At 49.7% G+C, this 16,106-nt stretch overlaps 1 protein-coding gene across 1 annotated transcript; it reads left to right on the forward strand.

The window, feature by feature from the left end:
* The first annotated feature begins 909 nt into the window (after positions 1-909).
* On the forward strand, positions 910-12,633 carry SRPRB (SRP receptor subunit beta). The gene is made up of 7 exons (XM_068953897.1): positions 910-1,080; positions 1,239-1,333; positions 1,719-1,796; positions 3,611-3,693; positions 4,624-4,760; positions 5,762-5,816; positions 10,144-12,633. The coding sequence occupies exons 1-7, from the start codon at positions 966-968 to the stop codon at positions 10,358-10,360; spliced, it is 780 nt and encodes a 259-aa protein (XP_068809998.1). The 5' UTR covers positions 910-965; the 3' UTR covers positions 10,361-12,633.
* Positions 12,634-16,106: the final 3,473 nt, after the last annotated feature.

Below are 16,106 nucleotides of genomic sequence, written 5' to 3' on the forward strand. Positions count from 1 at the left end.
TCCTGCAGTAATGGCCAACGTGCTCCTTCACCTCCTAGACTACAATGACCCATGGAGTCTGCATCTGGGTTTGGGGACCGTTTTAATGAATCCCTGTCCTACACCCACCCTTGTAACAGTAGTTGCTCCTCTTGTTCTAAAAGTTTCCAAATGCATATTCCTCAGGCAGCAGAGAGCCAGGATGCCATTGCTGCTGCATGCAGAGGGTAGGATGAGAAGAGATCAGCTAACGGCCAGCCTTACTGACTTCCCAACAGATACTGGGGGAAATTGCAGTTTGTCATTACTAATCAATTCTATCTTTTGGATGCTTCTCGCGAGCTGCTCACAGCAGCCTTGTCCATCCGCCTCCTGCCAAATGACCAGTTGGGCACCTCTGCCCTGGTGCTTCGCTGGGCCCTGCGCATCCCCTCTGCGTGCGCGCCGGGCCCCCTGCGACAAGCACCCAGGCCTGAAGCGTGAGGCACCAGCTCTTGGCTTCCCCCTCAAGACCGCTGATGTCGGGAGCCCTGCCACACCGACTCCCCTCAGTGCCCCGCGTGGGCGCCCACATGCCACGTCCTGGCCAAGGTCAACACCTGCTTCAGGCCCAGGCCCACAGCCCAGCCCTGGCCCAGCTACTGGCCCAGGCCCAGGCCCTGACCCCGGCTCGAGCCCCGGCCCGGACCCAGGCCCAGGCCAGCGGCCCTAGCCCACCTCCCCTCCTCGGCAGAGCTGGGCAGACCCTGGACGCGCGCCGCGAGAGGGCTGAGGGCACTGCCCCGGCAGCCCTGTCTGCAGCAGTAGCCACGGGGCCCTCGCTCCTCCGCCCGCCACGACAAGGCCCGCCCAGACCGGGGAAACTACAATTCCCATGAGGCTCCGCGCGGGCCCCCAGCAGCCCCCGACAGGCCGCGCGCCGGCGGCGGCGGCGGCGGGAGGGCGGCGCTTCCCAGGAGGCGGCGCGGCCACGCGTGCGGGCGGCCATGGCGGCGGGCGGGCTGGAGCCGTACCTGGACTCGCTGCGGCGGGAGCTGCGGGCCCCTGACCCCGCCGTCCTCTCCGTCCTCCTGGCCCTGCTCGTTGTGGCCCTCACGCTGCGTGAGTCGGGCCCCTGGCCCGCGCGAGGCGCCCCGCGGGCCGGCCCCGGGGTGGGCGGGGGGCCGTGTGCGGCCCGGGGCCTGGCCCCAGGCTGCGCCCCCGGCCGCGCTCCGGTGCCGCTGGCGGCGGATTTAGGTGATTTTCTCTCTTTCTCGTAGTGATCTGGAGGTTGATCCAGGGCAGGAAGAGCGGCCGGAAGGCAGTGCTGCTGCTGGGCCTGTGCGATGCGGGCAAGACGCTGATTTTCGCCAGGGTGAGCCACGACCGGCGTCTCGCTGTGGCTGCGGAAGGAGCCAAGCTGAGGGAGAGGTGCCCGGCTTGCGCGCCTTCCTCTCTGCTGTCTGGCCCCCCTTGGTAATGAAGAGAAGGTGTTCGGGAGGATTTGCAAGCCCGCTGTCTTCCTTATTTTTAAAAGCGTGAAGATTCGAGTATAAGTGCAGATTTTCTTTCCTTATTTGGGTGTATTTTAAAATTCTTCAGGAAAAAAAAAAGAAACGGTGTTATACATGCTAAAATTTAAAGCAGATATTTGAAGTCTGTTACTCTTTACAGATCGCTTAAACTTTTGAGTGGGTGAAACGTGAAGTCCGTGTTCCTTCAGTCTCCCTTTCTTGAAAATGTTTGATTTCCCTTCACAGCTGTTGACAGGCAAATATCGAGATACCCAGACCTCTATAACGGATAGCTCTGCTGTTTACAGAGTTAGTAACGACAAGGTGAGTAGGCACTTGTTTGATGCTTCATAAACGTACACAAAATTGTACATTTTGTGCACGCCTTTGCTCCTCTGTGACTAGGGTGAAGTTGACCTCCTTTGTTAAGCTTGGCTTGGTTCTCCTGCATTTCAGTCTTCCCAGCTTGAAATCAGTCCCTAGTTTGGTCCAAGCATAGGATAGGATTTTTCTGTAATAGTCAATGCATACTGGAAAGGCAGGAAAGATGGGGAGGTATTAGAGATTCCTTGTCTGTGCAGGCTTTTTTTTTTTTTTCACTTTGCTTATCGGAGTACGAAACTTGTTCAGCTGAAAGCCACAGATGTGTTAGTTTTGGAAAGATGGGTAAGTGTGTGGGTGCTTTTTTTAATTAAGAGAAAAAGAGTTGCTTTTACAAGCAGAATAAGATATACAGTATTGTGGGGACAGGGGCCTGAACGTGATGGAACGTTCCCCTCACACATCTCCTTCCTGCTCAGTTTATTTGCTTGGCAGTGATTTCTGTCACTCCCAAGAAAATCGGCATTTAAAAATTTAAGTAGGCTTAAAAAGACTCTCCAGTTGAACTTGAGATAATCTCAAAAAACATTTGACTACTTTCAGTTTCAGGACTATGTCACAGACCTAGTTATTTGCAGTTTATGATGATCTCTCTTTAGATTTAGAAATGTTTATTTTCTTGTTGCTGGATGAACACATAGTAGGGAAACTGGCAAGCTGGCAGCATGTTAAGTGCTGGTGTATAAGGTAAACTGTAAGACAGAGAACGTTGTCTTCTGGCAATCTTCAGTGCCAGTAGTAATAATAAGAGGTTAAAAACTTAACAGAAACAAGTGCATGGCCTTTTTTTTTTTTTTTAATCAGTGTTTCTTTAAGGTTGAGCAGACAGATGGGAAATATTTGGAGGGGGAGGGGTGGAAGAATGCTGTAAGACTGCTGCTTTTGTGATTTTTTTTTTTTTTTAATGCAGTCAAGGTTTCCACTAAAATCTCAAAGCGGTAAGTGGATAGGGTCTTGTGTAGCGCTCTCTCCCCGTCTTGAGAACAACCGGAGTGGTATTGAGAAAGATGACATGGTCCTGCTTGGCCTCATTTTGACTAGGAGTGTATGTGAGAGATTCTCTTTAATGTCACTGCTTTGTCTGAGAGCGTGTGGAAAGAGGCATTCACTGCTTTCAATTCAAAAAGTGCCTTCCAAGGGCATTTCTTCTTGTTATTCCCCCAGATTTATGTGTATTTAGGTAGAATTGTAGTTGGATAGATCTTCTGTGTGTGTGAATGCAGATATCTTGATTCGGCGGTTGTGAGATCAGCATTATCTATTAGGAACTTACAGGACAGGAAATTGTGATTTTGGTGTGCAGAGATCTTCTTGCTGCCAAGATACAGCGTAAATCTGCTGGTGCATTGAGAAAGATTACTCTGATGAAGCTTTGTCCTTCATGCTATGCCTGTAGGTTAGTTGAAGGGCAGATATTGTGAAGGAGAAAAGGATTGGGCGTTCTCTTCTCTCTAAGTCATGCTCTGTTCTCTCTGCTCTGCTGGATGGTTTGCTGGTGTTGGCTGCCTGCTTACCAAGTCTTGGCCATGAATGTCACTCCTCAGCATTTCTTTTGCCTGTTGGAATTGTTTGGGCTGGGGAAAAGACTGCATTTGGGAGAGAGTCGTATGCTTCTGTCCCGTATGGAGGTTCATCAGCTCACATCTGTCCCAGCGCCAAGCTAACTGGGATCTGCTGTCAGACTGTTTTTTTCCAGGCCTTGAGCATATGTACTACTAGATCATGTGTTGGTAATACCTTCTTTCTTCTGTGTCCAGAGTGCCAATGTGACCTTGATCGACCTTCCAGGCCATGAGAGTTTGCGGCTTCAGTTCTTGGAGAGGTTCAAGGCTGCAGCCAGGTAACTTGGAGGAGGGGGCAGGTGATGGCATTGAGATGTGATGTGCTGTGAGCTGGGCTGGATTCACCTCATCTGGTGGTGCCCTGATAGTCATTAGCTGTGCCTCGTGGTGGTGGGAGTTGGTCACTGTTCAGCTTTCCTTACTTACCTGAGTTTGTAGTGGGTCAGAAGGCAAAGGAAGTGCAGCTAGGAGGGTCAGGGGTTGTGGTATGTCCCTGGGACACAGAGCGGCAGATTTCCTGCTGGGGCTGTACATCAAGTGTTTTTCAGCCAGCGCACACTAACTAGGGGAAGATACCCTGCTCGTGGGAAGAAGAGGAGGTGGTTTGGATCCTGCTGTTTCCACACGCTGAGACTGTGCCAGCTCCAGGGCTTTGCACCACAAGGAGCAAAGTGTCAGGCTGGCATTTTAGTGAAAGAGAGCCTTTGTCAGCCATACTTCTTTGTCAGTCCTGTCTAGGGGCAGGCTCCGTGCTGCCTGTACGCGGCACTATATTCCCTTGCAGGTCAACGTTGCATCCAGCCTTCCACAGCCCCAGAGGGTGTTTGCCTAACTCAAGACGTCTGTGGTAGGAGAAGCAGAAGTTGCATTCCCAGGACTTGGCTTTACTTACGTTTTAACTCTCTTCCTGATTGAAAGACTTCAGTCTACAGGGCCTTCCTGGTGAAGGCAGCTGCGCTTTGATGCTGGCTCTTGGCAGTGATGTCCATGCAGTCAGATGCATACTTGCATGCCCTGCTGAGCTTTAAGACTTGACCTTCCAACGCCCAGGTCTAGCCTGGCTTTTACTCCTAGAGACTCTCCGTTGCTCTCAGGTTGAAGGAGATCATGTGCGGAAATGAATGTGTTAGCCTAGGCTGAAATATCTGCAGTGGCCAGATGGCTGCAGAGCTTCTGGCCCAGCGTGTGTTCTTTCCACTTTCCTCCAGAGCAATCGTGTTTGTGGTGGACAGTGTGGCATTCCAGCGGGAGGTGAAGGACGTGGCAGAGTTCCTGTACCAGGTCCTGGTCGATAGCACCGTGCTCAAAAACGCGCCTGCATTGCTAATTGCTTGCAATAAGCAAGGTATTATTTGCTATTCCGCAGGCTAAAATGGTCAGTACTCAGTTACTGAGTAACAGGGGTTTATGCCATGGGTGCTGAATTCCTTAGGAAATAGGACTTCAGCAACATGAAGGCTGGAAATTAATTGTAGATTCAGAGACCACTCAGCAGCAACGTTTGTAGTAGCCACTGGAAGAACTGTTAGGTCAGGTATCTCAAACAGCTATGCAGATTGGCACCATTCAAAGAGCTGCAGGTTTTTAGATAGGCTTAAGTAAGGCAGATAGCTTTCTAGAAGGGAGCAGAAGCCTATGCAAAACTCTGTCTTCCTGGGTCTCTAGGCAGCAGAAAATAGGATCCATTTGAGCACAGTGAGCTACCTCTGTACACCTGGTAACCTCAGTCTTAAAATCAAACAACTGCTTATCTGCCATGATTACATGCTTTCTCTTGCTTCAATGAGCAGGAAGATCCAGCTCTGTCAGAATCAGGCTTTTTTTTTTTTTTTTTTACCCTCAGTTATTTCCTGTAGGCACTTTAGGAGCATAATGGGACCTTCAGGGGTCCATGTGCCATAGGTTAAAAAACACTGCACTGAATTCTATAAATGCCAGAACAGGTGCCAATGCTAGGTCTGTGGGTAGAAGGTCATGCTCTGTCCTCTCTTTGGAGTGCCTTACTGCCCAGCTCCCGGAGAGCAAAAAGAGAGACATTCCCTACATTATCTCAGACTTTTGGCTTGCTCCCATTCTTGCCTGTAAACCCAAAGCGCCGGTGTTGCTTATCTTAACACAGACACTGCTGACTTTGTCTTGGTAATTTTTATGGCAACACGGTATAAGCAGGCCTTGCTGTACCTGTTGGGCTGGTGTGGGAGTGAGATGATGTTAAAATTGCACAGTCTTATCACTAGGGTCTTGTTCTGTGCAGGGTTTGCCTTTCCCAGTCTTAAGAAGGAAACAGGTTCTGAAGTCTCATTTAAAACCAAAAAGCTAATTCCCTCTTTTCTTTTCTCTTTCTAGATGTCACAATGGCAAAATCAGCAAAACTTATACAACAGCAGCTGGAGAAAGAGCTGTAAGTGGGCGATGGGATCTTAAACCCTCTGAACATCTTTCTCCACTTTTCTTCTTTCTGCTTCTTGCAACGCTCACCAAGCTCAGTCTACAGCAGAAAAAGAGCAGTCCATTGTATCTGTGTAGGTGTACCCAGGATGAGAGAAACCTGACCCCCTGCTAAAGCATTAAGATCTAGTAGCATTTCTGTCTGGAAGAAAAAAGTAGTAGGTGCAAAAAGTGCCTTGCCTCCTAGGAGCTGTTTGGAGAAACATCGCTATTCTTTCCTAAAGGCTGCCACCCCCAGGCTGAGGGATGTCTCCCATGTTCCAGGGCTCTGTCTTTGATATGCAGGTGGGGTTGCCTTCTCAAACGTCAGGCTTTCTGTAAGTGATGTGAAGACCTGTGTAGTTCTGCTGAGTAGTACTGGCAGAGGAGGCTTTTGGTATGGGCTGCTCTGATGTGAAAGGATCCGGAGTGCAGAATTGGGGAAATAGTGCCCCTCGAGTTGGCCTGCACAGTTGACAGAGGCTCCCACATGGCATTGCGGGAGTCTGGTTGGGGCCCCTGTGTTATGGTGTTATCCCACCTAGGAAGGGCATTTACCTAGGAATACAGGTGATGTATAATCCATTCCTAATGTTAAGTTTTAAAAGCAAGTGGGAGGAGGAGAAAGTAGGTTGTAGGCTGCTGACACGTTGTAAGCTGTCACCTGAATGAATTGCAGCATCATCACATGCAAGTTTGTCCTGGAAGGGTGCAAGTGGAACGTGATCTTTTAGGTCAATTTAATCTCTCTGCGCTCAGGCAGAGTCTGCCTGAGACAAATCCCATAATTGTATTGGGGCCAAATCTGTTGTGGGAGAAATCTGGGCAGCTCTTGTGCAGTTTGTGCCATGGCCTACTGTTGTGTGCAGGCATCTTCTGCAGGCAGCTATTTCAGGAGCTTCACCAGCAGCATCGGACAAATTTTGCTCCTCTTGCCCACACTGACAGCTGGATGGTCTGCCTTTCTGTTCCTTGCAGGGCTGGTTGGCAGGGTTGTAATTAGCAACCAGGAGCTCTTGGGGTCAGGAGGAGGAGTGGAGATCTTTCGTATCCAAACAAATGCATTTTCATGGGGCACCGCCATCTTGTTGCTGGTCCCTTTGGCCAGTAGATGGCAGCAGGGTTATTTGCACTGGTGTCTCTTCCAGACTGAATAGCTGATGTTCCCTTTCATAAGGGAGGAGTTAGTTGCCACAGAATCAATCTCTCCAGGAAGATAAATTGTCCTTGGTTCTCGTGTTGGATGTTTACCGGTTATTTTTGTGTAAAAGTTGGATTTTTACATGATTTTTACGTGTATTCTGTTCCCTGTTAGGCAGTGTCATTCCAGTAGGTTGGCAAATTCCTGCCATTGCCTTGCTGCTCTGCAGCACTTTGACGTGCTTGTGTGGAGAACTCAAGGAAACGTTTGCTCTAAGACGTTTGTTCCTGAACTCACATCCCTGTGTCCTGTTATTGGAGCTCCAGTCTGTGAAAAAGGAATAGCTGTGGGTGACAGAGAGCAAGCACTGGCAAACTGTTCTGTTGCACTGAAAAAGATGTAGCAGTCCATCTGCATGGCTTTTCTAGTCAGTCAAAGGCCTGGGACAGAAAGCTGTTTGAATCTGTGCCTGATGGAGGCCCTTGACTTCCCCAGTGCCGGCCTGGCTTGGGACCTCAAAGGAAGTTGTATCACAGTGCTTCTGTTTCCTTTGGTCTGTTCCTTCTCCTTGCGCTGCCTCCAGCTTGTGCTCTGCAGGAGCAGGGTGCCTGGCGAATGTGGACGGGGGGTCCCTCCTTCCTCCCTGCATACGGCAGGGCACTGAGATACTGCAAAGAAGGATACTGCAGGGTAGGAACAGCAGTGACTTTGCAGCCTGGGGACCTTGGGCAGGGATTGCTTGCCCATCTCCGTCCCCAGAGGCATTCGGCACACTCAGTGCAGGGGGCTGAGCTCCTGCTTGATCCCTGATGTCCCGGTACCCGTTTCTCCCCAGTTATCTGTTAAACTAGTGCAGATCTTGAGCGCCACAGGCCAAGGAGCCTTTTAGCTCCAGATACCTGCAGTCAGACAAGCAGCTCTCGTAGGCCGAGTTCAGCCTCTGCTGCCAGAACGTGTCTTTGCCTCTTTATTTAGCAATGGTGCACATGTGAGTTGAGACCAGTGCTATTGCTGTGACATGCCTTATGTCACGCTCTTTGGCCTGTTTGAACTCATGTGTGGGCTTTTCTGGAGTTGTGCCCTGCTCCTACTCCAGGGTTCCTGCTGAGGGAGTGTTTTAGGGAAGAAGCCTTCCTTCTCTCTCCAGACTGATGTTTGGAGTTGGAAGTTTTCCTCTGCTGAGGAAATGAGCAGCAGCATCTCCCTGTATGAGCCCTTCCCACCCAGAGAGCTGTATTTTGTGGGGGATATATCCTGTGACAGCCGCTGTCCAGCTTTGAGGGCAGGGCATAGAAAAGCCCAGGATGGTGCGGGCTGACCATCGGAAGAGGCAGTGAAGCTGCTAACACTGGAGGCCCATGCTAGCTGCTGTCCAGCCTCATCTGTTCTTGTAGACATGGCTCAGGGTGAGCCTCCAGATCCCTGACATCATGCCGTCCTAGCATGATCACCTTGCAGGGAGGTGTGTCCCCTCCTGATAAAGGCATGGTTTTGGGTCTCTGCCTTTCCCCCTCAGTGCAACTCAAGGTTTTTTTGCCTTTGTTTTTCCATTCCCCGCCACCCCCTTACGGTCCTAAATTAGAGCCAGTTCAATCTGCAGCATGTCCACTTTCCTGCTTGCATCAGATCATCTTGTTTTTGCTGAGGAAGGCTCAGATCTGGGAATGGCTGAATGTGTTAATCCACTAGCTGAATAAAAGCTGAATGTTTCTACTCCCCTAATTATCCCTCTGTAATCTGCTTAGTTTGTGTCAGGCTGTGCTCTTGGCAAGCTAATTGCATTGATGGATAAGGAAATTTCCTTTGCACCAAGATGGTGGCTGGACTTCTTAAAGTGATACTGCTTCTGCTGCAAGAAGAATGGGGTGCTACTGTTTGTTAGGTTGCAGCTTTCTTCCAGAATAGGAGACTTTGAGAGGTGGTACTGGCTCAGGGAGTGGAGGAAGAAGCTGCCTCTGGCTTGAAAGAACTTGACTTTGTTCCCAGCCTTTTGCATCCTACCAGCAGCACTGCTTCCAGCCCTTGTAGGGAAGCAGAACCAGAGGTTAGAACCACAGTCCCCCTAGGACTGAGTGGGAAATCACACTGGGCCTGCTTGTTTGGTGCTGTTTGCTTCTCCTCATCTACTTTGGAGGATCCCAGTGGTGATGGGAAGAGACCAGATTCAGCAGCTCCCTTGTGGGGAAGTAACTGAGGTTACCAGATCATATGTCAAGTTTTTCTGTAGGTTGTGTATGGGAATTACGACTACCAAGTGATACTTTCTCAGCCTTCACAAGAAAAGTACCAAAGGGCTTAGGCTTTAGCTTCAACGGTTCAAGTCTGCTAGCTCAAAATCATTATCCAAAAGTAGCCTGGGGAGGACGCTTACAAAGCAGATGCGGTGAACGCTTGAATGCTTTGTGCTTGTCCTGACTGCAGGTGGCTGTACGCTTTTCTCTCATGGATGTCTAGAGGGAGGGAGGGCTGTTGTCTGTGGAGATGTCTTCTCCCCCTTCCACCTCATACGCCCAGCTGACTTTAATCCTGACCTGTGCAGCCTGCACTTCTGAACAGGTGTATCTGCTGTCATGAGGATGGATCTCTAGTGAATGTAGAGTAGAGCGTTCTCTTGGTGATGTTATCGATGGTACCTTGGTCTAATATAGCAAATAAGTCTTTTGGGGGAGAATAAACTCCCTCAGGAGGCCTCCATGCAAGCAAGCCTAAATCAGTTTCCGGCTCAGTTTGCTAACCCCGTGCTCTTTCCATATTGCAACATCTCTTTGATCTGCTGTCACCATGTGTAGCTTCTAGTGACTGGTATCTGCTGTGGGGATATTGGGGAAATTGAGACCAGGGCATTGCTGCCTGACCGTTGCTGTGTTTATTGTGGAACAAAACCCACTTAAACACAGTCTTCTTGCAGGTCTTTCTGTCTGGTTTGCTCTCTTGGGCCTGTCCAGCAGATAACTGGGAGAAGTGGTCAAAGTGCCTGTTCCTGCCTGTGCCTTGCAGGACAGAGCCATGCATATGCCCCTGGGACCCTTCCATCCTTGGTGTAGCTGGGGCCCTGCTGACAGAGCCAGGTTCAAAACTTCTCAGCAGCCGTGCTGCAGGTGAGTGCCTCTGGGCCGTTCCCCATGTTCAGTTCTTGATCCTTTCCCTTTTCTCTTCACAGCAACACCTTACGAGTGACCCGCTCTGCAGCCCCCACCAGTTTGGATGGCTCAGCTGCTGGGGGCCCTGCTCAGCTGGGGAAGAAGGGCAAGGATTTTGACTTCTCCCAGCTGCCCATGAAGGTGGAGTTCGTGGAGTGCAGTGCCCGGGGCAACAAGGGAGAGGATGGAGATGCTGACTTCGAGGGCCTTGAGAAATGGCTGGCCAAAATTGCCTGAGTGGAGGGAAGGCAGAGTCAGAGGAAGAGAGATAGGGGGGTGGGACACTGAGGGATTGAAAAGAAAGGGATATGTTTGAAGTACTCAAATCTCATCTTCCCATAGAAACTTAAGCTAGAAAACAGCGCTGCAGTGTCTGCCTCTGTTGCTCGTGGGCTTGGGAGCAATATAACGTGAATTGCTGGTGTGATTTCCTCTTACTGTCTCTATTACACTGCAACCTTGTTTCTCTCTCCTTTCTTCCTCTTTCTCTGGGATGCTCGCCCTCTGGACTTGTTTGATCCCTTGAAATCTTTGGACTTCTAGTTTGACAGTTGCAAGGCAAATTAGGAAGGAGTGCACTGCCCGAGGAGTCTTTTGGAGATGGGACTCTGTGTCGCCTTCTGCCTCAGTTTAGCATTGCAACCCTGTTACCTCTCAGAGCTACTGATCACTACCCGGTTCTGACTTCTTTCTCCAACCTCTTGCAGGTTGGGAGTACTCTGTATATCATCTCTGCTGCCCTAGCAAAGTGCACAGAGCATCTTTCTGTGCTGGGCAAGCATCGAGGAGAGTATAAAAGCTGTTTTTTCCCTGCATCTCCTCCTTTGTTCTTCCAAACTGTTGCAGTTGTTATATGCCAAAAGCAGGCAGGCTGGTCTGCCTCTGTCACTATCCACTGCCTGTTTCTGGCTGCAGTGCCTGTATTTTTGGGTGATTTCTGCTGTTGGGCAGTTCTTGAGAGCTTTTTATTGACTTGGGACTCTAAATCCTGAAAGTGTTTCACTCTGTTCCTCTTTCTCTCCCATAGGTTAGGCTCTTCCCCCGCAGACATGTAAGCCCACTTTTCCAGGTGGTAAAGTTATAGTAGATGTTTTAGCTTAAAATGATGGGGGGAAAGTGCATCTGTATTTAGATTTATAGTTGCACTGTGAGTGAGAACTGTCATGACAGGCACTTGCTGTGCATTACTGTAGCAGGAGATGGGCAGTGATTGCAGTAGAGACCTTTTTAGCATGTGATTAGTCAGCAGTTGTGCCAAAGTGAGAGGGAAAGTCAAGTTGCTGCTTACAAGGGAGATTCCTCCTTTTGAGGAAGATGTTCAATGAAGAGGAGAAAGAAATGTGAGTTTTCCCAGTGCATTCTTGTTTGGGATGTTTAAAGTCAAAGCTGCTGCTGTGCCTGTGATCTCAGCTGTTAATCTGACAGGGAACATTCAGGGAATGCTTGTTGCTCTAGCTTTCACAGTGGACCCAGTGGGCTGCTCTGAGACTCAGTGGAGTGATAGAGGGGTCTGATTCAGCATTCTTTAGGCCTTCTGAACTTTCCAAAGGTCTTTCCCTCTCCCTCTTCCCATGCTTTGTCAGGAATGTTGTCTGTGCAGAGGGAGATCTTCCAGCAGGATTGGTTCTGTTCATGTGGAGTTAAGACCCTGACGCAGAGCTGGGATGAGCGTTCAGCTTCCCCTTCCTGAACAGCAGCCTGAAAACACAGATGTGTGGAGTCGCTTTGTGCTCTGATGGGGTGTTAATCTCTGTACAGCACCCACATGAGGATGATTGCTCTCCAGGGTGTAGTGGGGCAGGAGGGAATTTATGGCTCTGTCTCTGATTTGATGCTTCATCACTCAAAAATGATGTATTTGGCTCTTTTCCTTTCTTTCTGGGCATCCTCTACCTTTCTTTAGCATTGTCAAGTGTTAGCTGTGATGGGGAAAGCTTGTCTTCTGCAAACCCATGCTCATGATGGAGCTGGGTTTTGCATTTCCAACATTGTAAGCCCCATGGCTCTTCTTCCAGTGCAACTGGTCCATTCCTCAGCAGCTGAGAGGATCGTATGTTTTGGGAGCACTTGAGAGTAGCCCTGGGCAAAGGGCCCTGCCCTCCTGTATTAGGAAGGCTAGAGGCTGATTGATCATGCAGAGGGAGAGCAGAGCTGAGGCAGATGTTCTGATCAAGCCTGAAGGCATGATCCTTATGGGAGGTTGGGGGGGTGGGGCGAAGGGGTGGTTATATTTATGAAGAATGCTTCATGCTTATTTCCTGCAGCCGGAGAGTTGTTGGAATGTGTTTGTCAGCCTTTAACCTCAGTTAACTGGACCCCCTTCCTGGGCCTTCTCATTTGAATCCATAATGCTGAAGCAAGAATATTGCTATCTCTTCGGGTTGTTACTCTGTTTGCAAAGACTTGCCTCCTTGAAAAGTAGAGGCCTTCGGTAGGGTAAGGTTGAACAAGGCCATGTTTGTTTTTTTTAAGTTATTCTTCATTACTGAAATAAAAATGTTTGGCTAAAATGTTTGTGTGCTCTGTTGGTTCTCCAGTCTTGGTTTAGTCTGTCTGTATTGGCCTCTGCCTTGACTCTTCCCAGCTGTCTCAAATCCTCTTGGGCTTGGACTTTACTTCTGCTCAACATGGTGTTGGAGAATAACCTTCCTGCTCGGTGGTCAGGTCTGTGTTAGTCAGCTATCTGTGCCTCCTGTACCACCGCGCACAGAGCTTTTTGCTGTTTGGAGCTCCTTCGCTTGTGCCTTAGAGGCTTGATAATCCAAGTAGCAAACAAAAGCACTTTATTTGCACAAAAACCCAGGAAAATTCAAGCCATCTGCAGTGAAGTGTGCACAGCTGTTGTGTGGCTTAAGTTGCAGAACATTTCCCCTGCTCTGTAGCGGAGGTGGCTCCTGGCCCCTGCAGCTTTACAGCTGCATGGAGAAACCTTTGCTGTCCCTGCTTGAGCGTGGCTGTGGGGCTGTGTGCCTCCACTGGGCATGTGCACTGTGGACTGGGTGCACAGCGGCTGTGTGGTCAGGTGGCTCAGCTGGGGCTGTGTCCTTTCCTAATTGTGCCTGGTTGGAGGAGCAGAGCATGTGTTGGGCCACTGTAGAGCTGTGTGTGTTCCTTCAGTCACACACTGTGATTTGTCTGTTTCAAGTATTCAGAGCTGTTTCTCCCCAGTGGCTGAGGGAACAAAGGGCGCACCAGAAACTGAAATTTTCCTCTGTTATGGCCAGCTCCGTGTGCCCCTTTTTTGTCATGGTGCGTAGCACTCACTCAGGTTGCTATGGTTTTGTGCTGGGGCAAGTGTTTTTCCAAACACCTGCACCTGCTCCATAGGGAGAAGATGCTTTGCAAACGCACAAAGTCAGCCCCAGTGCATCTCTTTCGGCTTGGGGCAAAAATAAGCAGGCTACCTCTTCATGTGCTTGTGTGCACAGCAGGGAAGTCCCCTGAAGGGAGCACGTCAACCATGATCTTGTGGCAGAAGTCACAGCAGCTGTGTCAGGGCCCTAGCTGCCCTGCAATGTGGGGCAGCACTGGGAAGGGGCTAGCAGGTATTTCCCAGGCTGTGGCTCATATGTGATGTATTTAGGTTGCTTTGGCAGGACAAGGAGGTGTAATGAACTCGACCTCTGCTCAACCTGCCTGACTTGGAGTCAGAGTCACCCTGCTGTCGCCAGGGTTTAGGGGATAGGGTCTTTTAATGTATTTCAGGGCTGTTTTGATTTGTGAGCGCAGCCCCCCGGGCAGCATGGAGCCTGCAAATTGTTCCCTAGCACCTACTCGTTGCAGCCAGTTGCAGAGGCAGAATCTGCTAGCCAGCTGCCTGTTTTCTGATTTCCTTTCTGCTCCCATCCTGCTTATTGCTAGTTTTGCTTAGTGAAGTTCTTGCAAGGTTTAGCCCAGTGGAGGAGAAAGACCCTCCTGGGTCTCTGCTGGGAGGGAGGCTGTGCCAACCACTTGGGTCTCATTTCCTAGCAGAATCTAGGCAAAAGAGGGGCGGCAGGAAAGGCTGGCTATGCATTCCCACAGGAGCAAAGAGCTTTTTCTGCAAGTTTCTAGTTTTTCTTTCTTTTTCTTTTTTTTAATTGCTGACTTATCAGTGATAGCTATAGAAAAAGTTCCTGGGCTGGTTGGGAGAGGACGTCTCTGGAGCAGAGAAATGGTGTCTGAGGAACTAGTTTGAGTAGTTTTGTGCTATGAATGCTAAGCAGCTACCTCCACAACCTGCCTCCACCAGAAACCTTCAGTTTCTGGTGCTGTCCTGGTATCTTTGAGACCAGGCTCTGGAGCTGTGAGTTCCATGACACTGTTTAAGGAAGAGCGATCTCATAAAACTGCGGACACAAGCCAGTACCAGGACTGAAGAGGAAGGACACCTCTGGAGCGTGAGAAGCACGGTGAGATCCAGGACAGAAGAAATCACAGGAAAGGGGAGGAGAGAGTGCTGAAAAACAGGCAAATGCACCTGTGAGATGGCTTCAACTTACTTGTATCTGAAGAGCTCAAATTAGGAATTTGCATGAGCCCAGTTCTTGGGGTGGAGGAGTCATGTAAATCCTGGGCCAGGGCTGCAGTAGGAGATTGCTGAATCTCAGCAACGGGACTGCTCCCGTGGCACACCTTTTGTGTGCTGTGGGTGCATCACTACATCCAGAGGGCATCTTCCCTCATGCCTTCAAGTTGTGCTCTGATGATGTGATGGGCCACCTCACTTCACAGCTCCTCCAGCAGTGAGAAGCCCTGGCTGCTGGGGCTGACGGCCTGCATGGTCGCTGTCCTCTGCACGCCCAGATCAGCTGTAGGAAGAGATCTCAAGATCTGTGCTGTGAAGACCAGCACTGAGTTGGCATGGCTGCGGCAATGTGAGCTTCCAGCCCTCTGGTGGGCTGAGGAGACCTTCCAGCCATGGTAAATTAGGGACTGACTAACACAGGTCTGCTGGTAATTTTGGCTTTCTTGCCATCCCAGCAATCTCCCTTGGGGTGACAGGTGTGCTGCAGCACCTGCAGGATGCTTTGCCTGTGTACCATCTTGCTGAAGAAATAGATACTCTGAAAAAAAATGCAATTTAGTGTTGGCAAAAAATGAGTGACCAATTCCTGCAGCATTTAGGTGAGCAGATTTTGGGGAAACAGGATCAAAGCACAGCAGAGGAGAAACATTTCCACAGAGAGACAGACATTATGGGGGAGGTGTGTTATGTGCTTTGGAAATTTGCTTCCATCTTGAGTTTCTTAAGGTTTAGAAAGGCAAAGATACCATGCTGCTTGGAAGCTGGCTTCCCAGCAGTGGTTTCCAAGGGTCCCAGCTAAACCTTATACATCCTGTACATCTGGTGGTGGTGGTCTGATCTTATCAGGAAAATGGGTGATGACCATCTGCATGCAAGTGGGACAATTCACATATCTTCCTTTTCAGCAAAAATACACATATGGGAAAGCTAGGACACACTGGAAAAAAAATCTTTTCTTTCCAAGTTCTCCTTTGTACTAATATGTTTATTCCTTACCACTGACGCCTACACCTGTACCAGGGCATATAACACCCCTGTGTGTTTACTTCAGTGCAACTTGCCACTCAGCGGTGGTCACTCAAAACTAGAGCGAGCTTTTCAATTCTTGCTCTAAAAACAGGCTGTGTGACTATTTGACCTTTTTGGTGCATAAACACATTGGCCAGCCCTATTTGCCCTCTCTGGAGCAAGGAGCTTCCCTTTGCTGCCTGCAGTTAGCTTCCCAGGGAGAAAACAGGCCTTCTTGCTCCCTGGGGCTGGAGGATCCCGGCTAACACTTGGCAGCACCTGGGCTAAGCAGATGTCTACAGCAGCAGCAGCTAAGGTGGTTTCAATGATATCTGTGAGTATGTCTTAACAATACCAGTGAGAAAAATATAAACATGAGCCCGCTGCACTCTTGGGCTTAGGGCCATGTGGAAAGAAGAGGTGTTACACCATCCCAGGGAAAACCACTACCCTCAAACTCTGGGCCCC

This window comes from Struthio camelus, chromosome 9 (genome assembly GCF_040807025.1).
Source record: "Struthio camelus isolate bStrCam1 chromosome 9, bStrCam1.hap1, whole genome shotgun sequence".
In the NCBI taxonomy this organism is placed as follows: domain Eukaryota; kingdom Metazoa; phylum Chordata; class Aves; order Struthioniformes; family Struthionidae; genus Struthio; species Struthio camelus.

Excerpts from the sequence above, each read along its gene's own strand:
- SRPRB (XM_068953897.1), top strand. The coding sequence starts at position 966 with ATGGCGGCGGGCGGGCTGGAGCCGTACCTGGACTCGCTGCGGCGGGAG. Across the intron at positions 1,081-1,238 it reads CGTTGTGGCCCTCACGCTGC|TGATCTGGAGGTTGATCCAG; the intron begins GTGAGTCGGGCC and ends TCTTTCTCGTAG. Across the intron at positions 4,761-5,761 it reads AATTGCTTGCAATAAGCAAG|ATGTCACAATGGCAAAATCA; the intron begins GTATTATTTGCT and ends TTCTCTTTCTAG.